At 38.3% G+C, this 27,955-nt stretch overlaps 2 protein-coding genes across 2 annotated transcripts; one reads left to right on the top strand and one right to left on the bottom strand.

Moving 5' to 3' along the window:
* Positions 1–3,622: 3,622 nt before the first annotated feature.
* LOC140138880 (cyclin-dependent kinase 20-like) lies at positions 3,623–18,067 on the bottom strand. The gene is made up of 10 exons (XM_072160659.1): positions 18,038–18,067; positions 12,790–12,937; positions 12,026–12,099; positions 10,796–10,835; positions 10,064–10,252; positions 9,305–9,426; positions 7,743–7,805; positions 7,076–7,199; positions 6,447–6,602; positions 3,623–5,620 (listed from the first exon to the last, which is right to left on the bottom strand). The coding sequence occupies exons 2-10, from the start codon at positions 12,862–12,864 to the stop codon at positions 5,444–5,446; spliced, it is 1,020 nt and encodes a 339-aa protein (XP_072016760.1). The 5' UTR covers positions 12,865–12,937; positions 18,038–18,067; the 3' UTR covers positions 3,623–5,443.
* A 152-nt stretch (positions 18,068–18,219) lies between these two features.
* Positions 18,220–22,328, top strand: LOC140138881 (2-oxo-4-hydroxy-4-carboxy-5-ureidoimidazoline decarboxylase-like). Its single transcript, XM_072160660.1, has 3 exons — positions 18,220–18,370; positions 19,436–19,631; positions 20,780–22,328. The coding sequence occupies exons 2-3, from the start codon at positions 19,445–19,447 to the stop codon at positions 21,127–21,129; spliced, it is 537 nt and encodes a 178-aa protein (XP_072016761.1). The 5' UTR covers positions 18,220–18,370; positions 19,436–19,444; the 3' UTR covers positions 21,130–22,328.
* Positions 22,329–27,955: the final 5,627 nt, after the last annotated feature.

Here is a 27,955-nt window from a genome sequence, read left to right on the forward strand (position 1 = left end):
CAATTTAAGGGGGAAAGCATTTCGCAAAAAGGGGGAAAACTGAAAATTTGGGGAGATGAATTATAAAAGGGGGAGTTTGGCGGAGATCAGACACCGTAGTACGGTGTCTGATCTCCGCCAAATGCCCCTTTTATTATTAATTCCCGATTTTTACTTACCCCCCACCTTTTACAAATAATTCCCCTTTTACTTTCACCCGTTTTGTAAATATCCCCCTTTTTACTTTCACTCGTTTTGTAAATATCCCCCTTTTTACTTTCACCCGTTTTGTAAATATCCTCCTTTTTACTTTCACCCGTTTTGTAAATACCCCCCTTTTTACTTTAACCCTTTTTGTAAATATCCCCCTTTTTACTTTCACCCGTTTTGTAAATATCCCCCTTTTTACTTTCACTTTTGTAAATATCACTTTCCCCTTTTTGTAAAATCCCCCTTTTTACTTTCACCCGTTTTTTATCTTTTACTCTCCCCCGTTTTGTAAATATCCCTCTTTTTACTTTCACCCGTTTTGTAAATATCCCCTTTTTACTTTCACCCGTTTTGTAAATATCCCCTTTTACTTTCACCGTTTTGTAAATATCCCCTTTTTACTTTCACCCGTTTTGTAAATATCCCCTTTTACTTTCACCCGTTTTGTAAATATCCCCTTTTACTTTCACCCGCTTTGTAAATATCCCCTTTTACTTTCACCCGTTTTGTAAATATCCCCCTTTTACTTTCACCCGTTTTGTAAATATCCCCTTTTACTTTCACCCGTTTTGTAAATATCCCCTTTTACTTTCACCCGTTTTGTAAATATCCTCCTTTTTACTTTCGAGCTAAATAAAATGAATAAAATGATACTTATTGTGTAATTTATGAATTCTATAGGATATAGATCTACATTTAAGAAAAATCATAATCTGAATTATATCATGCAACTAAATATAGACCCAGGAAAAGGCCAGGAGTTTGGAATTGAATCAATTCGATTGGCTTATTAATCGTTATTATTTTGGACTTGTCTCGACTTTAAAAAAAAAGACTAGGCTTAATTGCTACTTAATTCTCCATCTAACATAATAGGGCCTACTAATTCTTTTTGGATTTTTGAGGCGTGCACCACTGACCGAAGTCCCTGGTTCATTTGTCTGGTCAATTGAATACGCCATAGAGCCTTTGATTAGAAAGCACATTTTTATTGTTAACGGAATTGTTGACAAACAAAGAATAGCGAAAATTACTCGGAACTGGCTTAAAAATAAAGTTGCATAAAATCACACAGTCACACTTGTCATAAATATGCAATGCCCATTTTGTCCAGGCCCGTTTTATAAATGTATGCTTTTATTGTCATTTCACTGTTAAGACCGCTTGTTTTAAACTTTGGTGCTAACTTAAAAAAAAACCTTTTGAATAATATAGCACAAACAATTCTTATTATCTAGGCTTCTGTAACAATGGCAGCCATAGCCAGTTGTTTGTTGTCTCTGACATATCCCTGTTTATAGACAAGTTCTTCACAGACTTTCAAACATCATTGCTATGAATTTGACCAGCATAAATATTTATGCATGCCAGTTTCACCCGTTTAACATTCTGAACATCATTTGGTTTATCAATCATATCGGATTTGCTCTTTGTACAGCCCCTCTATAAACGTGCATAAAAGTTGACGGATCCCTAACCCATTGAATTTAGCGGCGCTTGCACAACAGGCTATAAATCTACCTACGTTGGTATCCAAATTCATATAGAACGCCTTTCCAATAATGGATGTAGCGAAATGAGCTGTAGTGAGTGCACGGTACTCTCCAGGGTCCAGGCTTACTGGTAAAGCCTACGCACGGAAAAGCGGGAGTACCAAACAAAAGGGAGTATTAAAACAAAAGGGAGTATTATTTAAAAGGGATAAACTATTTAAAATGGGAACCTATTTGTGAAAAGCGGAGGAAAGTTAAAGGGATTATTTGTAAAAGGGGAACTATTACAAAATGGGTGAAAATAAAAGGGTATTATTTGTAAAGGGGTAATTCAGCAGGGAAACTATTTGAAAAGGGGGAAATTCAAAAAGGGGGAAACTATTTGAAAAGGGGGGATTGAAAAGGGGAAACTATATGAAAAGGGAAAGTTGAAAAGGGGAAACTATTTGAAAAGGGGAAAGTCGAAAAGGAGAAACTATTTGAAAAGGGGCAAGTCGAAAAGGGGGAAACTATTTGAAAAGGGAGAAAGTCGAAAAGGGGAAACTATTTGAAAAGGGGAAAGTCGAAAAGGGGAAACTATGTGAAAAGGGGTAAGTCGACAAGGGGAAACTATTTGAAAAGGGGAAAGTCGAAAAGGGGAACTATTTGAAAAGTGGGAAAGTCGAAAAGGGGAACTATTTGAAAAGGGGAAAGTCGAAAGGGGAACTATTTGAAAAGGGGAAAGTCGAAAAGGGGGAACTATTTGAAAAGGGGAAAGTCGAAAAGGGGGAACTATTTGAAAAGGGGAAAGTCGAAAAGGGGAACTATTTGAAAAGGGGGAAAGTCGAAAAGGGGGAACTATTTGAAAAGGGGGAAAGTATTGGAAAAGGGGGGAAAAGGGGGGACTATTTGAAAAGGGGAAACTATTTGAAAAGGGGAAAGTTAAGCGGGGAAATATTTGAAAAAGGGGAAAGCATTTACAAAAGGGGAAAACTGAAAATTTGGGGAGATGAATTATAAAAGGGGGAGTTTGGCGGAGATCAGACACCGTAGTTTGGCTATAATGATCCCCTCTTCAAAAGTATTTTATTATGTTCATACTTTTAAGTATGAACATAAGTTACATCCAAGTAAATTTTGTTAGACAATTATATGTGGTTCTTTTTTATGAGCCTTAAGGTAGCTTACTCAGCTACTACATGTACACCCTTGCAGGAAAATAGCTCATGTCAAATCAATCTATTCATTTAAAGGGGTAACCCTATTGGTTTTGGATATGGATTGTCTTTAAAATTACATAATAATATCAAATATCGCCTCCTTTATGCTGCTTTGTGAAAAAAGCGAGAGCATTTTCAGCGTAAATGTGAATAAATAGCCAAATTTGCAATCCAATACCTTGGTATCGTGAATTGCATTCTGGGCAGGCAATGATGAATGCTGACATGCTGTACAATGCCCGGCCCGTATTGAACGGAAAATGTTTTTTTTTCGTAACGAAACAAAAAAAAAGGAAACAAAATATATTTCCCCTTGCAATATGTACATTTCAAATGAATATAAAAAAGTTTGGGTAAAATGGAGAGGAAAAAAACCCTTCCGAGACCGGGTTTTGAACCGGTACCTCTCGGGTAAAAACAAACGCAGCTAGTCAATTGAGCTATTTAGCACACCACGCTTACCGTTGCCGTTTTCATAACTATATACAGCGCACCGTCTTGCGGTGACTGATATTTCGTTCATAATTCCCTCCCAGAATTCCAAAGTATTTACCATTGTTTACAAACTGGTATACCTGTAAAAACCGCTGTGATTCATGATTTCTCCGAAATACATCGACTTGGAGCGTCAAATTTCAGGATAGTAATGAGAAAAATAGTATCTATTATGTGATACCAAAACCTCATCAACAATGAAAAAAATCGGGGATGATGCTGTCGATCGGGTTACGGACCTTTAAATCTTTAAACATAATAAAGAAAAGTATTTTCCCCACCTATTTTATAATTTTTTTAGGAATTGTAACAATTCTTTTTCTTTATTTTTTGAAAATTCTCTAAATTAAAAAAAAAATGTTTAGTCCACATGGTTTGCCAAACTTTCAATCATAGTAAATAAGCTTTTAAAATACCTAAATTCTCCATGCAGGATTTTTGGATAAAGGGTTTAATAAAAAAAAACCCATTTTTTATTTAAGGGAATATTAGAAACACTATGGTCCGTATGCACAAAAGAGTTAGACCGGGTCTAAAGTTAGACCTGGTCTAAGTGGTTGCATCAGGAATGGTCCTTTACTATTATTTCCTTCAAATAGTAGCTAGCAAATTCTAAAGATTTTAATGCAAAGTTCAAAAATAATACAAAATAACAAATAACAAATTTAAAGGAAAATGTCCTTTCTCCTGAGACTAAATTTCACTCAGACCATGTCTAACTTTAGACCCGGTCTAACTTTAGACCCGGTCTAAATTCCACTCAGACCATGTCTAACTTTAGACCCGGTCTAAATTCCACTCAGACCATGTCTAACTTTAGACCCGGTCTAAATTTCACTCAGACCATGTCTAACTTTAGACCGGTCTAAATTTCACTCAGACCATGTCTAACTTTAGACCGGTCTAAATTTCACTCAGACCATGTCTAACTTTAGACCCGGTCTAAATTTCACTCAGACCATGTCTAACTTTAGACCCGGTCTAAATTTCACTCAGACCATGTCTAACTTTAGACCCGGTCTAAATCTTTTGTGCATACGGACCTATAAGTCCAAATGATTCATAAGATAATTGCACACTTTACTCATAAGCTGCTATTGAGTCTGGATCCAACAGCATTTGGTGACTGTACATCATACTCTTTCTGGTGTCCTCCTCTGGTTCTAAATTTAGTCAAACCTTTTTATGGGATGACTTACTTGTAAAATAAATAAATTTCGGTATTTATATAGCGCCTTGCCACAGATCACGGAATGTTCATAGCGCAGTAATTTCGCTGCAATGGTGAATCATCACAATCAGATCGCATTGACTAGGCATTGTGTAGCCGGAATAGCGCAAACCTATCCGCACTTAGATTGTAACATCTACCATTTATCTGTGCAGCTCCCCAAATTCCATTGGGTGAAGGAAGTTTTTGTTAACCAAACAACTAATCACTGATTTTTTAAAAGCAGGAGGAAACCGCAGATCCCAGAGAAAACCTGCCAGAGCGAGCATGGAATCAGGATAAACCAAGTGCACATGAGTACTTGAGCCGCGCCGGGCTTGAACCCGGGACCTCAGTGGTGCAAAGCAAGGGAACTACCGCTGCGCTAACTCTCCCTCCCTCACATGTAGCTGTTATTGAATTTGGATCCAACAGGGTCTGCTCCAAAGAACACCCGTATGTTTTCCTCTGCTAAAACTGTATAAGATATGAAGTCAATAAGCAGCTAAGGTCTAAGTCCTGAGTCATGATCTAACAGTGATTGCTTCAAACAAGTCAATAAGAAGAGTGCACACTTTACACATAAGCTGCTATTGAGTCTGGATCCAACAAGAAGAGTGCACACTTTACACATAAGCTGCTATTGAGTCCAGCACACTTTACACATAAGCTGCTATTGAGTCCAGCACACTTTACACATAAGCTGCTATTGAGTCCAGCACTCTTTACACATAAGCTGCTATTGAGTCCAGCACACTTTACACATAAGCTGCTATTGAGTCCAGCACTCTTTACACATAAGCTGCTATTGAGTCCAGCACACTTTACACATAAGCTGCTATTGAGTCCAGCACTCTTTACACATAAGCTGCTATTGAGTCTGGATCCAACAGAGTGTGTTCCAAAGGCACATCTACATCGTACTCTTTCTGATGTCCTCCTCTATGTCGAAACTTTTTACTTCGTTGAGGTTTTGGCAGTTCTGTGTGGTGTGCTGGTAGTGGTGCAGTAAAGAAATATGGATGTAATAATGCCTGCAATAAGGAAAACAAGAGATAAATAGATGTAATATTATTGGCCTACTGCCTAAATCTACTGGGTAGAGATGTTATCGTAATAATGCCTAATCACAAAGAATTAATTATTTTGCACCTACATGTAGCTTTAATTATAGTTATTGTTATTTTAATATGAGCATTATGAGTGTCTACATAAAAATAAACAGCGCTTGGCAAAATGCACTCCAAGACACAAAAACATAAACAACAATAATGCAAAATTACAATTAACCTAAGAACAATTGTAAGAGATGTTTGAAAGCAGACACAGACTCGGCCTCTCTAACATTAACCGGGAGCTCATTCCAGAGCTGGTGGCTGGCAACTTAACTGAACAATCCCCAGTTCTATTATACAAATGAATAGCAGTGACCATGGTCTTCTCAAATGAGGAACCGAGTCTGTCTGCTCTCAAAGGTTACAGTTTGACTAAAAAAAGTGATTAGATTGCTCAAATATGATAGAGCTGTACCAGAAATGTATGCCATTATAAACCTGAATGGTGATTTTGAACAAATTCTTTCCTTTACTGGAAGCCAGTGTAGAGAGCTTACACTATGATAAAGCTAGCTTTCAACCCATTTTGACCATAAGTCATGCATGCACAATAGGGTGAATCTGAAAAAGATAAAATTTAGATTTTTTAATGAGCTACCCTCTCATTTGGTACATTATGGTTAAAAAACATCGCATGAAAAAAATTCAGTCACTGGCCAAGTTCACCTTCTGATAGCTATTAACGGCCTGTATAAGATGTTTCCCTCCAAGTCTAACCTCTTTCACATCACTTTAACAAACCTACCTCAGCAGCAGATATTCTCCGATTAGAAGGATACACTAAGAACTTCTTGAGTAGATCTAATGCCTCAGCTGATGCATCTGGCACTACTTTTTCAAGTGGAATTGGTGGATTCTCTGGAAAAGTGATTTTGTTATAGTCTGGTAACTCTTCCATACCCTGGAAGAATACAATAGAACAATTTTGTTTTAAAAACCATTGAAAGAAAGGAAGTAATATTTTGGAAGTTGACAATGAACTTCGTCGCCTAATTAACAAGCATAATTGTGGAAAATATACACTATGTTTGACCTGAGAAACAATTATTCTGCGAAACCTGGCACGGTGTCGACAAACTGGGTAACTATTTTACTAGTCTTAATAGCAAAAACACAACAGAAAGCATTTTTTATCTCAAAATGTCAAAACCAAGTATTATGTGACACAATCTGGTCCATGCTGGCCAAAGGCAGCAAATTTGAAATTGAGGTAAAAGGCAAAAATATGGAGTAAAAAAACAATAAAATACATAAGAAAATACACATCACAAACCTCAGAACTTCCATGGCTTCCATGGACCAGATTGTGTCACATATACTAAAGATATGACCATTGTAACTAAATTGACCTGAATGGATAAGAAGTCAACTCACTGGCCATGTTTTCTCTGTTGGAGTGCCTAATATCCTCAGGACACAGCACAATTGTTCTATGTCATTTTCACCAGGAAATAAAGGAGAGTTGTTGAGTAGCTCACCAAAGATGCAACCAACAGCCCTATAAAATGAAATCAAACATAATAATCATGTGAACACACACCCCCATGTATCTGTGCCTGCAAACGCAGAACTTGTGTATTGCTGATAAAGACATCTGAAAGGATGTTTATTTAACTATGATATAGCAGAGGTATTTCTAAAATGCATATGGCATACAATTACGATCTGCTGCAAACCGAGGAAGGTGCTCGTTTGTAGGTAGGTCCATGTTTAAATGTTAAGGCAAACACCAACGCACCCTCTTACTTATGAAAGAGAATTATTCTTCCTATATATTTTTGAGTATTATTGCATATAGGCTTTATGTGCACCGTTTATTAATTTAAAACAATTGTTGGATCTTTCCTTCATACATAGCAGCCTTACAAATGCAGCTGTTGGAGATCAGGGCTGTAGTATGGCACAAAATACTGGGGAGGCATAAACTGGGGCAGGCAGCCAGACAAAGAATTTGTGTCCATATTGATATGGTGAATGTATAATTACTCAATAATTAAGGTGGCTATGTTGAAGACAGAATTGACAATATAATAAGGCTTACCATATATCCACTCCTTCATCATATTTCCTAGCTCCATAAAGTAGCTCTGGGGCCCTGTACCACCTATCATGTGTAAAATATAAAAAGTAAACTTTATATCCCCCTGCATGTGTGGAGGTAATATTAGATGGTTTATAAGCACTGATTTTCTTCTTGTCATCGGAATGATGTATTTTTGGGCATTAATGCCTTTCTTACAGAGGCCTGTTTGGTTAATTTAATAATATAATCATCTGGGTAATTATCAAAATAGAGCTTTTAAATATCTTAGCAATTTTAAGCTTAATCCCTTTCAGTTGTTAGTGTTACGTAGATCCTGCCTCACAATAGGCGCACTCCTGCAGACAGGGTAGGGTGGGGTCACGATATTAGAAACACCAAAAAGTGAAGACATCAAAAAAAGTTCTATCTAACACAAAAAAATTCACTTGACGACACAACATCCAGCACTTCATAAAAATCCACCAATAAACACAAAAACAGCCACAAATCCATCGTCGATGAGAGATTTCCTCGTGCGGTGAAGTGCAAAACACAGTCTTCTTGTTGTGCTTTCTATAGCATCAAGCCTTTGTCCTTCTGGTGGGAACGGGAGAGTTCATTTCATGGTGCAGTCCAATATAAGGCGAGAGCTCTCTTGCAGTGTTCCTCAATCCAAGTCAGGGTAGCTATTCTCAACTGCATGCTGCCTTTGATCAAGGTGGCTATTCTTACCATATCTTTGATTGGCTCAATAGATGATATAACCCATAAGAGGGGTAAACCAATCATTAATGAATATGTAAGTATAGCACTGCATGCTATCAACACATGGGTTGAGGGTACTCCCAAACTTGAGGTGTGAGATGTGCTGCCTTTATCATACACTATGAAAATTTTACACTGAAAATAACAGCATATCACTGAAAATCATCACAACAAAGTGTAACAATGAAATTGTTTTCAGTGGTATTTCAGTGTATTTTTCAGTGGTTTATCAAGCGACTATTGTCTGCTATAATGAGCAATGATCCAGGGCACTAATTTCTAGAACAATAGAACAGAACAGCTCATTTCAGTGTGATTAAATAAATTTCTGTGGGATTAATGACTGACCAATGATTTTCAGAGGTGTTTCAGTCAAATTTTAAGTGTGGTTGGAAAATGGTTATTTGCATACAGAATAACAAAAGAACTACTTCAGTGTTATTTTCAGTGGTGCTGTTTTTGTGTTAAATTTTCAGTGTTCATTTCAGATATCAGTGTGATTTTCAGTGTAAAAAAATTCATAGTGATATGGGTTAGTTCTCACAGAAAGTCCCTCAAACATGGTTCTATGTTTTAAGAAAAAAATGCTAAAAATGTGCAACAAAACATAGCATATATATTTACCGTACCCCAATATTATTAAACATACCTTGTAGATACTTGGTGACTGTATTGCCTTCCTTCATCAGTACTGAACACTCTTGCTAACCCAAAACCCCAGTATTAACATACCTTGTAGCTACTTGGTGACTGTATTGTCTTCCTTCATCAGTACTGAACACTCTTGCTAACCCAAAACCCCAATATTAACATACCTTGTAGCTACTTGGTGACTGTATTGTCTTCCTTCATCAGTACTGAACACTCTTGCTAACCCAAAATCAGCTAACTTCAGATGTCCTGATTCACTGATTAATAAATTGGCTGGCTTCAAATCCTATCAGTTCAAGAAAGAATTAGCCTGTATTAACACTAAACACTCTTACAAACCAAAGCATAATTCATTGATGTTATGTTTTGTTTCATTGCTCAACAAATTGGTTGGCTTTAAAATTAAAAACTTTTTAATGTCTCGGATAGCAACGTTTGCATAGTAATTTTTCTGGGACATGAGAGCACATCAGACATATCGAATTGCATTCTGAATACAAGGAATGTCCTTCTGATTTCAAATAATTTTAATTTTTTGAAATTCATGATACAGTACAAATTTTATAGCAAATTATTTAAAAAAAATTTTTTGTTGATATTTAACAGTCCTTGAAGTAAACTTAAAATCTAATGATAATTATACAGTGTCAACAGTGGGAGCATTGCATATGTGAACAGGCAGAGTGTTCGATAACATGGGACAAGCTACTGAGAAGTCTCTGTGTTCAGGAACCTGGAGGGGTGGTTGCTGAGCAAAAACGCTTTACTGGTGACAGAGTCTATTTGATGTCTTATCCATATGTATAGTTAAGAGCTCAAGTGATATTTTCAGCGTTTTGTAAAGTAGAACGTCCCATACGTCCCTCCTTATGTCAGTATTAAAAAAAGAGACGGTATGGTGTCCCATAGTAGCTGTAACCTACCCTATGCATAATGGAGTTGTCATGGCAATAAGCTACACCTTTGAGTAGCATCAGCATGTAGCTCTTCACTTGTGCCTCTGTTAGTGGTAGATCAGCACTTCTCACCACTTCTGATAGGTCTGATAACATGAACTCAAACACCAACACAAATCCTGTGCCATGTGGGAACACCTCTCTCAGCTTCACCACCTACAGGATATAGAGTAAAAATATGTACATTTAAAAGTATGCAGAAACCACAACCTTAAACTGAATCCTTTGCCATCTATCAACTGTGCATGTTTATAGTACTATAGTATGATATGCTTGTTAGCAATGAAAAACATAGCGTCCATACTGTGCCCGGGAGGGGGGCACTTCAATATGAAATGGATATAGGTGTAGAGCTGACACTTTCAAAGTAAGGGGCATTCGGTGAGAGCAAAATGTTACAAATATGGGGTCATTGGGAGAGAGCATGAACTTTCTTTTTAAATGCAACCTTTGGGGGAGAGCCGAAACAGTGCCACAGACGCCTAGAACATTAAATTTCTAGCTCTAAATGGCTTCAAATTTCTTTGTTTTTTCAAAATAAGTAACAAAATCAGTGATAAATGAAAGTTGCAAAAATACACTCCAGGTATTTTCTAACATCTTTTCCAATATACACAACCTAAGCATCTCCATATTTTTAAATGAAAAACACCCAAATCCCTTGAAAATTGAATACTTTTTATGTCTTAACATACTTACATGTTGGTTTTCTTCAATTTCTTGTAGAGCCTTGATTTCCCTGATGGAAAAATTAACATAAAATCAACCTTTTATTACTTCATATCATTATGAACCATAACCTTAAAAACATCAGTCTAGAGAGGCCGTCAACCTTTTGCTATCTTGTGGGCAAATTGATATTATTGTCATGGGTGTCAAATCTGTGAAATCTTCTCGCAGCTATCACAAGAATATCTTTTATATTTTAAAGATTTATTTATATTGATTAACCCACAAGAAAAGATGGTCAAAAATGATGTGACACAGACAACTTCTAGGAGCTATTGAAATTGAACTACTCCTGTCCTGATTCAGAAATAATTTAAAAAACAAAAATTATTTTATTTTGCCAAATGAAACATAGCTAAATCATAATCATTTAGTTAGTTCTAACTAGCAATAAAAGTCCAATTTTAAATCAGCTGAGTTGTGCCACATGACAACTGTATGCCAGGGACATACTTATTCGCCTGTGAATGTGGTCCGGGAAGCTGTTCCGGGTCAGCGCATTTTGCTGTTGAGTCAGGGCGAGATGGCCGAGCGGTCTAAGGTGCTGAGCCGTAGGCCGGGATAATACGATCTGTGTGGGTTCGAGCATTGGGCTTGCCTTTGGTGAGAATTCATTAACCTTTCCCAAAATGTTCCTATAAGGTCGGGAATCCTGAAATTATGTTCAGTTACTGTGAGGTTAGTGTATCAGAGATATTTTCTCTGAAAGAGTGAAGCAGTCTCTGCTTCGAAAGCAGTACATAGAATATAATTGTAGAATTCCTTCTCGCCCCCATACACTACGTAGCACATGCAAATATATGTAGTGTATGAACGGTGTCTTGTGGTTCGGATAGTCACGTAAAGCTGGTGGTCCCGTGTACACGAAGAGTCAAATCCTGTGCATGTTAAGTGTCAGAGCTATTCGAAAAGAGAAGGGGGACCATCCCCGGTTCTGATATCTGTATACTTACTTCCTCTAAGTTCCAGAGGCTTCCAGTTTAGCTCAAATGAGCTGCTATAGGAAGTACAAGAAAGGAAAGGAAAGTTGGACAACTGCTTGGTTACTAACAAGTGTTTAGAGTTAGAGTATTGAAGTAATCCTGTGTGTAATTTTGGTTCATTTTGATGGACAGGATTTTAAGATATGACCTTGCGAAATATTTTACTATATACGGGTCACAGGTATTCTTCTTTTGTTTCCACATTGGTTGCTATTACCTTAGAGCAGTATTGGGGATTCCATCATCTAGTTTGCGAAGTGGAACCTTCTTCAGGGCCACAATATCCCCACTCTGAAATAGCAAAATAAATATCAAGTTACTGAAATGGGCAGAACAATAATAACAAAACATAATTTATAGAGTTACAAACAAGGGAAGGGGCTTATGCATCGAACACTGGAACAAAGCAACATTCAACCTGCGCACCAGCTCAAATTAATGATTCTTAATCATAATTCTTAATATAAATGTTGGTATTTATACAGCGCCTTTCACATGCATCAAAGCAAAGCACTTCACATATTCTGCTCTCATAAGTCAGCTGTCATACAATGCCCAAGGCATGCTCATACCTTTGGGTGGTGCTCAATGGACAATATTCATAACAGCTCCCCATTTAACCCCTGGGTAAACCCCAGGAGCACAAAAAGATGGCACCGCCGGGGCTCGAACTCGCAATCCACCAACAGGGGAAAGAAGAACATTGCATCACACACTAACACAATTAAACATGAAATTACAATGGAAATACTGTGCTGCTACTCTGCGATGCATGTTTCTTCTTTCCCTGTAAATTTACAGAGTTGTTTATGTTATTGTCTATAATATATCTATGCTCCACCCACCTTGAGTATGTTAATCCTTCTACAAAGTTCATTACCTACACCTGAGTCACTTTCACACTATCCCAGACAAACTTGGAATATTACCATGCATGCTACTGATAATTCTATCAAGAACAAACTGGACACCATGCCTTACCTCAATATGTTTAGCTTTGAACACAATACCATGGGCACCTTCCCCAATCCTTCCTAAAATGGAATACTGATCCATGCTATTGACAGTGTTGTTGAGTGCTGACTGACCACCTATCTTGTCAGATGATTGACTGCAAGGAATACAAACTCTGTTCAAAAGAAGAAAAGACAAGGTAAAGTAAAAGTTTTTGCAATGACTAACCGGAACTAAATATATTGGGTTATATTTAATATCCTCATCAAATGTCGGAATATGTCATTGAGAGCAAGCTGATCATTGGTCTCCTCCTCATAAGTGAATTTAATAACATCCTTGCGTAGATTGTTGAGGTGGGTAAGAAAAGACGCTAAGTCACAGAATGTGACTCTGTCATCAACGTAGCATTTCCAAATCCGAGGTGGATTAGGAGCGGTCAAAAGAGCTTCCCATTCAAAAGACTCCATAAACAGGTCAGCCACTGGTGGGGAGATTAACCCATCGTCAGGCCACCAGGTATAGGTCCTCTAATAACATGAAGTAAGCATTGTTCAAACAAAACTCCAACATACATGCAAAGTCAGAGTGTTTTCAGGAAGCGTAAATTGACATGCCGTCATGCAAAATAATTCATCTTATAAGTTAGTTTGGAGATGGGCTGAGTACGACACATCATACAACATATGACATGACCAGACTGGGTATAGTGTTCTGAGTGTATGGGAAAAGTGCCATATAGCTGAGCGGTTTTGCCATCTCTCAGTCTATCATGCCACTCGCTGTCTGGTTTTAATATCTAAATTTGTACCTGGATTATACCAATATTCTATGTTGTACCGGTATGTGAATATTAATGCACATTCTGATCAATTTAAGGGGGTACTACACCCCTAGCCAATTTTTTGCTTATTTTTGCATTTTTCTCAAAAATTATAGTGCATTGGTGACAAGTAAGATATGTAGCCTATATTATAGGGGCAAGGACTAGTTCACCACATAAACTTGTATGGCTCAAAATTCGGACCGCTCGCCATTAAGTTTACTGATTTCTGTGTTTTGAAATTTGTTGACGTTTTAATGATCCCCGATTTCCGGTCGATTATTTTAGCTGTGTCACGTCACGTGCATGACGCTGGTGGGTACCAGCCAAACTTTAAGAAGAAAAAAACATGATCGCCGATAACGATGTGATGTGGGACTTACATAGGATTACACAGAGATATTCCTTGCCAAAATTTGACCATTTCTAGGCAAGTTGGCCCTACTCTGTCTGCGTTATGTGAAAAAGGACAATTTTAAGTAAGTATACGTGCAACACTTTTGATGTTTTGGGAGACTGTGAGGGATCCGAACAAAAAAATGATGGAGCCTATTCTTGACTGTGTAATATTCCTTCAACACGCTCCCGTACGGTAACAGTCTTATACGATGGACAGATAGTATCAGTTTGTGAATGAGGACATCGTATAAGTTCCTTGTACTAGGCAAGGACTACAACTACTGCACTGAAAATTCAGCAACTCAAGGCAAGTAGTTATTGATTTATTGATCAAATATTGGTTTTCCCTCATTTTTGACTGTCTGCACTCTGTTGTCTATGCTGAAATAAAATTTCAATTGCCCCTATAATACATGTATACATATCTTACTTGTCACCAATGCCCTTAAATTTTGAGAAAAATGCAAAAATAGGCACAGAATTGGGCAGGGGTGTAGTACCCCCTTAAAAATTTTGCCGAACATTCACTGATGGTTTATCCTATTTCTTCAATTTATACTTTCAACAACAAGCAATTCTCTGAAAGATACAAATAAACACAAAGGAAGCTGAGAAGATTTAGAGACATGGGAAGCTAGCAGCTAGTACATCATGCACATGATCATCATGTACATCATGTGTAGTTGGCCCTGTACTTGGACAGTCCTTGGTCTTTGACACTGCGCCTTTTACAGTCATGATATGGTTTATGTATAGGTGACCCCGGAGTGACGTCACAAGCCGTTGACCTCCGTTGACAACAAATCTGATTCAGAAGTCAAATTTGTAGTTTTTTGTGGTTTGTCCCTTTTCAAATCGGCCAAAATACTACCATTTCTATAACTTCTCGCCATGGGGCCTCCAGCCAACAACAAAAATAAAGACTCTCCTCTACATGTTCATGTGTTCAGCTTCACATAAAATGTAATTTTTGCCAAGTATTTAACCTTTATTTTACCGAAATCGGCCGAGAAATTTGCTCGATTCGAGGTCAAAACAGAACGTAAACAACTGAATGAGCTCTGCTACAAGTCTTCAAGTAGTCGCTCAGCTGCACAATCTATTGTGGGTTGAAAAGCGTAAAGCTGAATTTATACTCGATCGCCGGGCGATTGCGATTATACGCTTTTGAAAAGCGATGGGCAATCGCCCAATTTTGCGATGCATCGCCCTTCGCTTTTGCATTTATACTTATCACAGCGATAGCGATTGCAGACGACAATTAAAATATTCTAAATGACACAAAATACAGTTTTAAAACATCAGTTGCTGTCAATAATTATTAGTGCTGGTATCGGCAAGCATTTTCATTGTCGACAATCGACAAAATTAAAAAGCCGACGTCGACAACTGTCGACAATCAGACCTAATTAATTACCCCCAAAATCGTCCCACAAACCTGGCGAATTTTGCGACGTTCCGGGTGCAAAATTCGGCAACCTACACGACGGAAAACCACGACGGCACCACACGCTGCGGGAATACCATGACAGCGATACGAACTGGCAATGAATGATTGACCCCTTTTTAGAAAACCAGGCAAGAGTTAAATATGCTAGATTTTGAGCTGAAATATAAAAAAGATACCAAACATGATCCGCAAATATGATGATTTCCCGTCCCTTCGTTCGAATTTTTTCAGTTGCTAAATGTAAACATCAGAAGTGCCGAATCACAAATTACCGATATTAATCCGCCTCATCGCGCAACTTGCTCTGAACTCCGCCCCATTTCCCCAAATATGGAGAGCGTGTGCAATTATTCCGAGCACGTGACTGTTTTGTGAGTTGGAAAATACTTTTGTATGCTCGGAGGAGGCTTAACAGTTCGTTACAATAAAGAAGTCAAGTTTATTATTAACAATACCTGGTGTCAGAGTCCCTTGGTCAAAAAAGTCCATTTAAGTATGTTTGATGCCATGGTTTAGCCATCAAACTATTTCCGCCTAGATGTATTCACGCAATGTCAATTAAACCCTGTGCAAAGTACGTATGTGACCCATCGACGTCATCATGATTCGCCTTGACCTTTTAGTGTAATGAATATTAATTATAGCTTTACAATGTACATTCACAATTGAACGCTGTGGAACGCACATACGTGTCTGTGACCCATGATGTCATTGTCAGAGATGAGAAAAAAAAAACATCGTGTGAAAGGACAAATCGCAAATAAACAGCGTCTGTGATTGGCTCATATTTTACCCATTTCACATAAATACCCAGTGTGCTTGTTTCAATAAATAAAGTTGATCATCAGGGACTTTCCCTGTTTGCCAATGTTGTGTGACAGCGAAAATGGCGACTGCTGAGTGAAAGAATTGGATGCTATACCAGCGTGTGCGATAGATCAAAAAAGTCGGGATGAAAACGCTAAAGAAACATGGCGAGAATGTCAGGGAAATCGACAAAGATGTAAAGAATAAGAGATCCCGAAAATACCTTGGTAAATTTTTGTTAAGATGTTAATCTTTTCAAGCTTTCTTAGCCAAATTGTTTGTTTACTTTTTGTCGATACATGCACAGCTCTTGTCGACAATCGGCAAAAGTGCTTTTGTCGACAATATTGTCGACAAAGCCTTGTCGATACCAACACTAATAATTATTGCTTTGAATTAATTCATCGCCAAAAATTAATAATTGAGAAAGGTTAATTAATTAGCAAAATAATAGATTCAGATGGTTGTATCTGATTGTAAGTAAATGTAAGTAAACATTGAGCATGCATGAAAATCGCTTTTCTGCAAAAGCGATCGAGTATAAATTCAGCTTTAAGTGTAGCCGACTGTAGCGTCATGTAAAATAAGTACCCGGATGACCGGGGTGACCTATACACATGGCAGCATATTCAGATAGATAAAAAAAGGCTTGACTTGAGCATGGTAGGTATTATAGAAGGAGATTCCACAGAAAAATCCTAATCCACTCAATGGGGTTAAGCCGATTACGCTATTCAATGCGTCGCGAGTCATCACTTGAATGGATTTGATCAGTGCAGTCCCTCAAACACGGCCTTTGATGTTTATGATCGTTATGCGACAATATTGATCATCTATTTTAAAATTTAATTTAAACCGACCCCCCAGGTGGCCCGTACCGGAAATGGATGGTATTAGTGCCCTTTTGCATCGATCACATGATCTTCGATTGCGTCATTGTGTTTCCGAGTTCAAGTTGATTTACTAGCGAAAACATGATCGAATTCCTTCATTTCCTTCCAAAGTTACGGTGAATTTATGTATTTTTTCTGATCGTGATTAGTAATACTGGCGGGTGTCTGCGGGACTTTTAAACCAGTGGAAATGATTTGGAAAGGTTTTCCAATACTGGCAATGTTGTTTCTACGATCCGCCAAGCTTGGCCATAAGAAATATTGGCGATATAAAATTACCGGAAGTAAATTGTTTTCCTTTGTTTATGGTCACGGCTACAATGCTTTGTGGGTAAAAATGATGTCATTCTGCATAACAGTGGTTCATAACCGGCCAAGCTCAATAGATAAGAAGCTTAGCAAATCGATAGTGCACCATTCATACCTGATTGCTCAGTATCGACTCATAACGATCATAGTACAAAGGGAACTGGGTTCATGAATTCTCCTTCTATAATACCTACCATGTCCCCCACCATCCATGTCCATGACTTGAGCTTGCAGAAAGAAGAGTCTTGGGCCATTTGGTCAGCGAACAAGTTACTACGATAGGAATTGCTTTATAATTTATTCCGTGTGGAGGTAACTTGATTTTTGACCAAGATTCTGCTCGTTGCCTTGAGCTTACTCAAAATGTTGAAGATTTGTTCATTCAGTTTTTAAGCTTACACAAAGCTACACAAAACGAGTGAAAGTCGAAGTACATCCGAATTCTGCACCCTCCTCGCAGAAAAAAATCCAGGGAGACATTTCTATTATTTTCAATAACTTTCAGCAGCACAAGCAAAATTCTCGTTTCATAATTATTCTACGATTTGTGCATTTAACATTAAATGTGTAAAATTGAATTATTTTATCACTTACAACGGAAGACGTGTTTCACGATGTTCACAGACTCGGCCCGAGACTCGGAGATGGCAGACTTCGTATCATTGTATGGAATTTCCATAGCAAATATAAACAACGGATTTAACGTGCACTTGGTGTACGACTTATGCCATTTGCTCGACACGATATGCTGATTTCATCAACCGCATGATGTGAAGACATCACTAAATCTGTAAACAGGTGTCATATGACCTTGCTGGATCAGGCTGGATTCACTACCATGCTACTGTGACAGTACAGGCATTCACCAACACATTCAGAAGTGCAGAGCATCGACACCAGTGGGGCACCAAGCTCATCCGGGAGAAGGTATAAAGTAACTTTTGATAGATACAAACGGGCTTTGTATAGTTTGGTCCAAGCAAATACTATTTTAGCATAGTTTATTGATATTTGATTTTAGCCATATATTAAAGTATTAATTAAAACATTTCCATAAAAATAGATTATTTCTTTTCCATGAAATGTTTATTGTTTATTAGCTTCTACTGTCAGATAGACTGCGAACTCAGTCCTCAATGATAGTCAGTCACTTATTTTGGTCGTTAAATGACTATCATTTGAGGACTGAGTTCTTACCATACATCTTCCGAGGTGCAGTTTCAGACAATAGCTTGGCATTATTGGGGCTATCTTTTGAACTCTTTCATGACCACTGAAGCATAGTCAAGCCTGTCAAGGACATGCACTCGGCGTGAATTGAAAGACCATGTCACTCGCCACAAAAGAATGTCAAAGGTCACCCGACACCAATTTGTACATACTTCCGCGCCTCGGAAAATGATGTTTAACGTTTAGGACTAACTGTCAGATTAGTTTGCAAGGCAAACTTTGAAAAAAAATGGGCAAAACAGACATATGTCATTTATCGGTATGACATTTTCGTTATTGATGTTGCCCTACTAGCAGAGCTAAGTACAGTATGGGTTTCTCGTACTACTGTCAGATATGCTGAGCCGAACAACTGTATGTAGGTCAAGCATAGTTCGCGGCAACGCAAACTTTAAAAAAAAACGGGCAAAACAGACACATCATTTATCGGTATGACATTAATATTGGTGCTGTCGAGTCCAGATAGCTACTACGGTATGGGTTGCCTGTACTAGGTCAAGCAAATAAAATTGGAATTTACAACCAGCGCCAATGCATGTCACTCGATAGGCATAGATCCCGGGGGATGGAGGGATAAACCCCCCCCCCAATATTTTGCCGGGGATGGTCCATACAATCATCCCTCCAATGTTGATGCCTGATAATGGGTTTCTGACCAAATTAACCTCATATTTGCCCACGTTAACATTAATTCCCCGCATTAATTACATAAAAAAAGATGTGTTTATCATGTCACATTCACAAACATACTTTGTTCCACAGATCTCTAAGATGCCATCCCCAAAATCCATAGAAGAAGTGAACCAGATGCAATATGAGCAATTCATGCATTACCTTGGTAACATTGTAGAGGAAGCCCCTTGGGTGACGTCATCCATCTGGTCATGCAGACCATTCAACGATGCCAAAGAACTACACCACACTGTATGCACACTGCTTGATGAAGTGCCATTAATAGGTGAGTTGTAAGTTGTGTGCTCAGGGGCGTAGCAAGTGGGGGGACAGTGTGGACAAAGTCCATGGGCCCTGAGGGTTTAGGGGCCCCAAGCAAAAGAGAAAATGAAATAAGCGCTGATTAAACAGATGCTAAAAGGCAGGGCCGAACTTATCTGGGCCAGGCCAAAATTTGGAGGCCCCAAACTGACCGTGAGAAAGGCATGTGGGGCCTATTATAAGATCGACAGTGGTGGCAGAAGCATTGCAAATTAGAGGGAGATAAGCATAATTTGGTACCGATCTTACTCGGACATTTGCGCACGAAATAAATTGTCAATTTCAGACGATTTTAGCCCAAAATTAAAGTGAATTTTGCTATGTAAAGGGCTAGTATGATATGCACGAAGCACGCAATGTGCAATTTTACCATATTTTGGTCCAAAACATGGTGTTGTCAGGCTAAAAGGAACATGCACAGGGCAATTTTGGGGGCTCTCTGGTCCAATGGTAAATCCAGCCCTGCTAAAAGGGCCCCGTTCTTTTTCTTGTCCATGGGCCCCCGAGGCTCTTGCTACGCCTCTGTGTGTGCTTAGGAATAGATCAATGAGCATATTGCCCTGTTTGCCCAGATACATTGTAACTTTAATCTAGACTGGTCTTGTGTTTTATAATTAGAAAGAGTATAGCCAATTGATCCAAGATAATTTGAAAAAGGCACCATGGCAATTATATTATATGTGACACAATCTGGTCCAAAAAATGCAGTTTCCAACTCACTCATTGCTCATGTGTAGGTTGCTTGGTAATTGGGGTACCCCGGTTGAAATTCATACACAGTACACACCCTTGATCTCCCTGAGGGGTTGTAGATTTGAATTGGAGCCACCCATTCATGTAACTCATTAGTAATTCACTCCCTGTGTGGATGATTAAGGTCATCTCTATCATAGGGGATTTGAACTGAAATAGCTTAATGCAAACAGGCATACATATTGCCCTGCATATGTAGGGAGAAGTATACAGATCTTTACCAGATAACATCACAGACACAAATGCTTGCCTGCTACCAATTATAATAAAAGAATCATGGCTACCCAATTTTAGTCAAGAAAGATTCTGAGTGGCAATAATAAACAATTCTTTTTCTTCCCCTTCTTTCTTTTTTTACAGTCAAAGAATCTGTGCTACGTGGTCACCCTGATCTTGCCGGCAAACTTGCACAACAGAACCAGCTGACACCAGAATCAACTAGGGAGCAAGCTGCAGCCGGTTTACCAGACCTTACACCAGAAAAAGGCAAACTCATCAGTGAGTTCAACCAAAAGTACAAAGCCAAATTTGACTTTCCCTTTGTGATCTGTGCAAGGGAAAACAAAGTGGAATCCATCATGAAAGGATTACAAATCAGGGTTGAGAATTGTAGAGAGACAGAAGCAATGACAGGTATTAGTGAAATCAAGAAGATTTGTGGATATAGAATCGCTGATTTACTATCTACTGATACTGATTCCAAAATGTAAGATGACATTTGCTTTTTGACATTGGGGGTGATGGAAGTTACTTGCAGGCATGAGAATTTTCAGGTTTAAACCTGAATTCATGGGGTTTTTTTGTTGTCTAGATTTCCGCACTTTCTTTTAATTTCAGAGGAATAAAAATCACCAAAGCCTATACTCAAGGTCTCGTACAGGGTCTCACATTCAAGCAGCAATTATCAGATAGGATTTCAGTAATTGCCATTGTGAATTTTTGTCAAAAGTGAAGCAGAAATGGTTGTGGGAATTCTAAAGAAAAGGATTTTTGTTGCCCAAGGGGTTAACCTGAATTTGTAAACTATTACTAATATGTAATTCTGTACATGGAAATAGAGTCCCCCTCATCAGTGTCTTTTCTCAACCCTATTCATGTGTTATTTATGGTCTCACATAGGGTGCTCATGCAAGACTGTATGTGTGTTTGTTTGTTTGATTTGTTGGTGCTTCCACTGTTCCAGCTACTCTTGACTATTTGTGCCATTATCAATACCGGTACATTGCACCTTCAATCATATTCAATAGGGAAATTAGTCAGAAACTTTACAATCATGAAAGAAAGTCTTGTTTTAGAGGCAGAGTGATTAGAGAAACCAGGAGCCAGTATGGACTGGAAACCAAATACAGCTGGGGCTCGAGCCTGGAACCTCGGTGGTGCAAAGCGGAATCACTACACTAACAAGCAGGTCTTGTAACCAGGATTCATAATTTTTAGATAATTATATTTCTTATGGAAATGTTATATGTCTTTAAGTGGTTATCCAGGCACAATGGACCCCCGGGAATGGACCCTCTGTTTTAAAAATGTTTTAACATTTAAACATTTTTAACAGGGGTCTATATAAAGGCTGTATCTTAAAAAATAAAGCCTTTATATAGACCTTTGATGTGAAGTAATGCCTGCCCTTAGGGAACAAGCAAAAAGACCCCTGATATTGAAGTTATGTATCATTGTTGCCTGCCCTTAGGGAACAAGCAAAAAGAACCCTGATATTGAAGTTATGTATCATTGTTGCTTGGCCTAAGGGAACAAGCAAAAAGACCCCTGATATTGAAGTTATGTATCATTGTTGCCTGCCCTTAGGGAACAAGCAAAAAGACCCCTGATATTGAAGTAATGTATCATTGTTGCCTGCCCTTAGGGAACAAGCAAAAAGACCCCTGATATTGAAGTTATGTATCATTGTTGCTTGGCCTAAGGGAACAAGCAAAAGACCCCTGATATTGAAGTTATGTATCATTGTTGCTTGGCCTAAGGGAACAAGCAAAAAGACCCCTGATATTGAAGTTATGTATCATTGTTGCCTGCCCTTAGGGAACAAGCAAAAAGACCCCTGATATTGAAGTTATGTATCATTGTTGCCTGCCCTTAGGGAACAAGCAAAAAGACCCCTGATATTGAAGTTATGTATCATTGTTGCCTGCCCTTAGGGAACAAGCAAAAAGACCCCTGATATTGAAGTTATGTATCATTGTTGCCTGCCCTTAGGGAACAAGCAAAAGACCCCTGATATTGAAGTTATGTATCATTGTTGCCTGCCCTTAGGGAACAAGCAAAAAGACCCCTGATATTGAAGTTATGTATCATTGTTGCCTGCCCTTAGGGAACAAGCAAAAAGAACCCTGATATTGAAGTTATGTATCATTGTTGCCTGCCCTTAGGGAACAAGCAAAAAGAACCCTGATATTGAAGTTATGCATCATTGTTGCTTGACCTTAGGGAACATATTGAAGTTATGTATCATTGTTGCCTGCCCTTAGGGAACAAGCAAAAAGACCCCTGATATTGAAGTTATGTATCATTGTTGCCTGCCCTTAGGGAACAAGCAAAAAGACCCCTGATATTGAAGTTATGTATCATTGTTGCCTGCCCTTAGGGAACAAGCAAAAAGAACCCTGATATTGAAGTTATGTATCATTGTTGCCTGCCCTTAGGGAACAAGCAAAAAGACCCCTGATATTGAAGTTATGTATCATTGTTGCCTGCCCTTAGGGAACAAGCAAAAAGACCCCTGATATTGAAGTTATGTATCATTGTTGCCTGCCCTTGGGAACAAGCAAAAAAGACCCCTGATATTGAAGTTATGTATCATTGTTGCCTGCCCTTAGGGAACAAGCAAAAGACCCCTGATATTGAAGTTATGTATCATTGTTGCTTGGCCTTAGGGAACAAGCAAAAAGACCCCTGATATTGAAGTTATGTATCATTGTTGCCTGCCCTTAGGGAACAAGCAAAAAGACCCCTGATATTGAAGTTATGTATCATTGTTGCCTGCCCTTAGGGAACAAGCAACAAGACCCCTGATATTGAAGTTATGTATCATTGTTGCTTGGCCTTAGGGAACAAGCAAAAAGACCCCTGATATTGAAGTTATGTATCATTGTTGCTTGGCCTAAGGGAACAAGCAAAAAGACCCCTGATAAGTTATGCATCATTGTTGCTTGACCTTAGGGAACAAGCAAAAAGACCCCTGATATTGAAGTTATGTATCATTGTTGCTTGACCTTAGGGAACAAGCAAAAAGACCCCTGATAAGTTATGCATCATTGTTGCCTGGCCTTAGGGAACAAGCAAAAAGACCCCTGATATTGAAGTTATGTATCATTGTTGCCTGCCCTTAGGGAACAAGCAAAAAGACCCCTGATATTGAAGTTATGTATCATTGTTGCTTGGCCTTAGGGAACAAGCAAAAAGACCCCTGATATTGAAGTTATGTATCATTGTTGCTTGGCCTTAGGGAACAAGCAAAAAGACCCCTGATATTGAAGTTATGTATCATTGTTGCTTGGCCTAAGGGAACAAGCAAAAAGACCCCTGATAAGTTATGCATCATTGTTGCTTGACCTTAGGGAACAAGCAAAAAGACCCCTGATATTGAAGTTATGTATCATTGTTGCTTGACCTTAGGGAACAAGCAAAAAGACCCCTGATAAGTTATGCATCATTGTTGCCTGGTCTTAGGGAACAAGCAAAAAGACCCCTGATATTGAAGTTATGTATCATTGTTGCCTGCCCTTAGGGAACAAGCAAAAAGAACCCTGATATTGAAGTTATGTATCATTGTTGCCTGCCCTTAGGGAACAAGCAAAAAGACCCCTGATAAGTTATGCATCATTGTTGCCTGGTCTTAGGGAACAAGCAAAAAGACCCCTGATATTGAAGTTATGTATCATTGTTGCTTGGCCTTAGGGAACAAGCAAAAAGACCCCTGATATTGAAGTTATGTATCATTGTTGCTTGGCCTTAGGGAACAAGCAAAAAGACCCCTGATATTGAAGTTATGTATCATTGTTGCTTGGCCTAAGGGAACAAGCAAAAAGACCCCTGATAAGTTATGCATCATTGTTGCCTGGTCTTAGGGAACAAGCAAAAAGTTCAATGAAGCTTTATGAACAAAACTAGTATCCTTATTGAAGGATCAATTCCCTTTATTGCACACATAATCAATGTTAGTTTGACCCATTTCACTTTTGTTACAGAGGCAGGTAAAAGCTCAGCTTTGTAAGCTTCCTATCAGGCCGTTGCAACTCGTATACCAGCGCAATGCAAAAAGGTGGCGACACCGTCGCGTCGGCTTCCCCCGTGTATTACCCACCAGCGCCATTGATAAGTCACGGCCGCTGCCATTAATATTGAATATTGCTACAATTCATTTGTTTATGTTTCTTATTATACTTTCTTTTATAACTATGACCATTTATACATGTACTTTAAATATTAACTGTCATGACTGTATCCGTTTGTTTGGTAAATTTTCATGAAATATTGATAAATTGAAGAATTTGTAATTAAACCCTGGGCGTCGCCATTTTAGAAAAGTGAAGAAAAAGCTAAAAGCTACCTAAAAAAATATGCGTAGTGCTGTGGAGAATTACGTTAACATGATGTCACGAATATGCTAATTAAAGAAAAATGCTGCTGCCATCTACGTCCACATGTTGCAAGCGTGACGATCGCTGACCTCACATCGACGAACGGAGTTGCAAGTCCATCGCACTTCGTGCTCTATTATACGTCCATGTTCCTATTAACTGTTTCAACTACTGAGAGTGACACATGCTTATTGTTTTGGACAGCTATTGATTTTAATCCAAGTGGTGGGTGCATGACAGGATTCCCCCATCCCCCCAAAAAGAAAAAACCATGGGCTTTCCCAGGTTGCCACACCCCATTGTCAGAACAAAAAGATTTTTGGGCAAAACATATATTTAATTTGGGGCATGCCTGGTGCCAACAGTAGTCCTGTAACAAGAAGGAAATTGATGAAGTGACATGGTAGTTGAAACAGATAATAGTTGCATTTATTATAGACTAATCCCAAAGCCATAATTGACACTTTCCTACCATTGATGAGGTTAACATCGATATCGCATGTTATGAAATAACAAAAGTGAGGTCAAGAATGATACAGAGGTATATAAACTTGATAATTGCCTAATTTTTTGGTATGGAAAAAGTAAGCTCTTTTGAAATAATATGGCAGAAAAAAGCATTCATTTTTACCCATCTAATTACATGTGACATCTTGACCTCGCAGTCATTGTCTTATGTGATATTGACGTTCACCCCATCAAAGTGTCAATTATAGGATTGGTCTAAGGCTTCTTCTATGTTTGTGTTCCCTTATACATATAAACCAAATATTGTGCCTTGTTTGTACAAATATGTTATATCAACTCAAAATTATTTGATAGAGCTATTGAAGTGTTAAACTTTGAAAATATTGATATTTAAATTTTACAAGCACTCTTTTTATACAATTATATTTTTTATATATTGAGAAACTGTTTTTCAGCTTCAGTGTTTTTTTTTCACACTTTAGCAAGATCACCAATGCCGTTATGACAGTTTTTGTGAGAGATATATAATGTCGTTAAGTGAGCCATTGTGTACCTAATGTTTTACCCAATTAAGGATTACAATAATGTGTGCTTTTTATCAAATTTGATACTAATAAAATCAAAGCAGGTAATTCCAACTCAGTCAAAATGTATCAAAACAATTTGTGCGTGTTATCATTTGTGAGTGCAGGGCATAGCCAAAAGGGGTGTAAGGGGCCCCCATATGATATCTTGTCCCTCCTTCTTTCCCGCTTGTGGAATGCTGGCCCATGTATTATTTTCACCCTTCCCCTTCCACTGTGTGGTGTTTTATAATGGTGTTCCTTTCATTCTTAAGTTAAATTCACTGTGGAAAGAGTGAACTTCACATGATGAACATCAATTCAATCTCAAATAGTGCAATGTCATCCATTGGAGTGATGTGTAGGCCATCCATGAAGAGTGATATCCAGAAAGTCACTCCAGATGACCAGAGATGCTCATTGTTTTCTATTGGAAGTTGTACATTTGCTTTTTGGGAAGAAGGTTAAGATATTAAGCTTTGGATGAAAATATCTCCGGAATTTAGCCTGTTTTTATCCATGAGAATTCCAAAATTACATTAATTTAGTTTTTTTCCCACTTTTTAAGCAAGCTTATTGTGGCCTAACAGTTTCCAAATTTTATATGCCATTCATGAGCTCGTTTAAAATGGATATAAATGAAATAATTTAAGTGCATTATGGCTAATATAACGTATTACTATATGCGCACAACAAAGTTATCCATCCATGGTCTTGGTGTGAAACGGGAAACACAGAAGATTGTATCGGGTAGTTTTGGGTTGCTTCTTGATTTGGTTGGGGGCACTCTTGCTTCTATTACATTGCCAGAAGGTAATCATGGTAATTATCAATCAGTATTAAGTATAAATGTAGCAAATGTTATATCAAATAAGAATTATAAGATCTTTGTATAAGCTGATAAACCCGCTGATAAATGAGAAGGGATGAATGAAAATGAATCTTGACGTTTTGCGTCAGTATCAGTCCTGGAGAAATTTTGCGACACCATTTGGAATAGTTTGAATTTTTCATCTGAACGTGATCTGGCTACAATCTGATGAAGAAAATCTAGCGTAGAGCCTCCCTCCGGCAATTCTAATCATCCATAGGTGTACCTCAGAGGTTGATGGAATGTCTTCCCATCATGCACTGTGATTTATAATTTCAACAGAAGATTTATAATCAGTAGCGTAGCCAGTGGGGTCGCAAGGGGGGCAGAGTGCCCCCCTGACAAATAATGAAAGAAAAAGTGCCCCTCTGACAAAAAATGAAAGAGGAAATCTGGAGGGCAAAGGAAAAGAAAAGGGCAAGAAGCCCTTTTCCGCCAAAAATTCAGCCCGATCATGGGCCAAAACAGTATAAAGTATAAAAATTTGCTCGCTGCGCGCGCACATTGTCCCAATAAAGCCCTTTTCATCCCGATCATGGGCGAAAATAGTGTAAAATACAAAATTTTTGCGTGTTATACGCGCTTATCATCCCAATAAAGCCTCTCTAAAAAACAAATCCAGTATATGTATTGTATGATGCAACTGCATTTTTTTCGTTTGTGCCCCAAAATTTTATTTTGCCCCTCCTGACCAAGAAAGCTGCCTACGCCCCTGTTTATAATTTCAACAGAAGAAATATAATATTCGTAAAGAATTAATAAATATAGGCCCTATACCTTGTGGATGTTTCCGTGTGCCATTGATTACTCCCACGCCTATTTTCAAGTGTAAATGATTATTAGTAAACATAGAAACTTAAGGGATGTAGCCGTCAAGGTGACACTCTCCGTAGAGTTTTTCGATAAATTCATTAATTTCTCAAAAAGTAAAAATAGCAGTTTAACAAATAATAGTTCAAATGAAAGCCATTATTGAGGGCATAATTATCGTATCATTAAAATAGGTCTGACACCAATTAAAACATGTGTTGTGATGTCC

This window comes from Amphiura filiformis, chromosome 18 (genome assembly GCF_039555335.1).
Source record: "Amphiura filiformis chromosome 18, Afil_fr2py, whole genome shotgun sequence".
Lineage (NCBI taxonomy): Eukaryota > Metazoa > Echinodermata > Ophiuroidea > Amphilepidida > Amphiuridae > Amphiura > Amphiura filiformis.

What these genes read in the sequence shown, in the direction of transcription:
- LOC140138880 (XM_072160659.1), bottom strand. Translation starts at nt 12,864, where the DNA reads ATGGATCAGTATTCCATTTTAGGAAGGATTGGGGAAGGTGCCCATGGT. An exon ending in ACAACTCCATTATGCATAGG is followed by an intron (nt 9,427 to 10,063) that starts GTAGGTTACAGC and finishes TTGAACTGATAG; the next exon opens with GATTTGAAGCCAGCCAATTT. An exon ending in GATGAAGGAGTGGATATATG is followed by an intron (nt 7,200 to 7,742) that starts GTAAGCCTTATT and finishes TTCATTTTATAG; the next exon opens with GGCTGTTGGTTGCATCTTTG.
- LOC140138881 (XM_072160660.1), top strand. Translation starts at nt 19,445, where the DNA reads ATGCCATCCCCAAAATCCATAGAAGAAGTGAACCAGATGCAATATGAG. An exon ending in TGATGAAGTGCCATTAATAG is followed by an intron (nt 19,632 to 20,779) that starts GTGAGTTGTAAG and finishes CTTTTTTTACAG; the next exon opens with TCAAAGAATCTGTGCTACGT.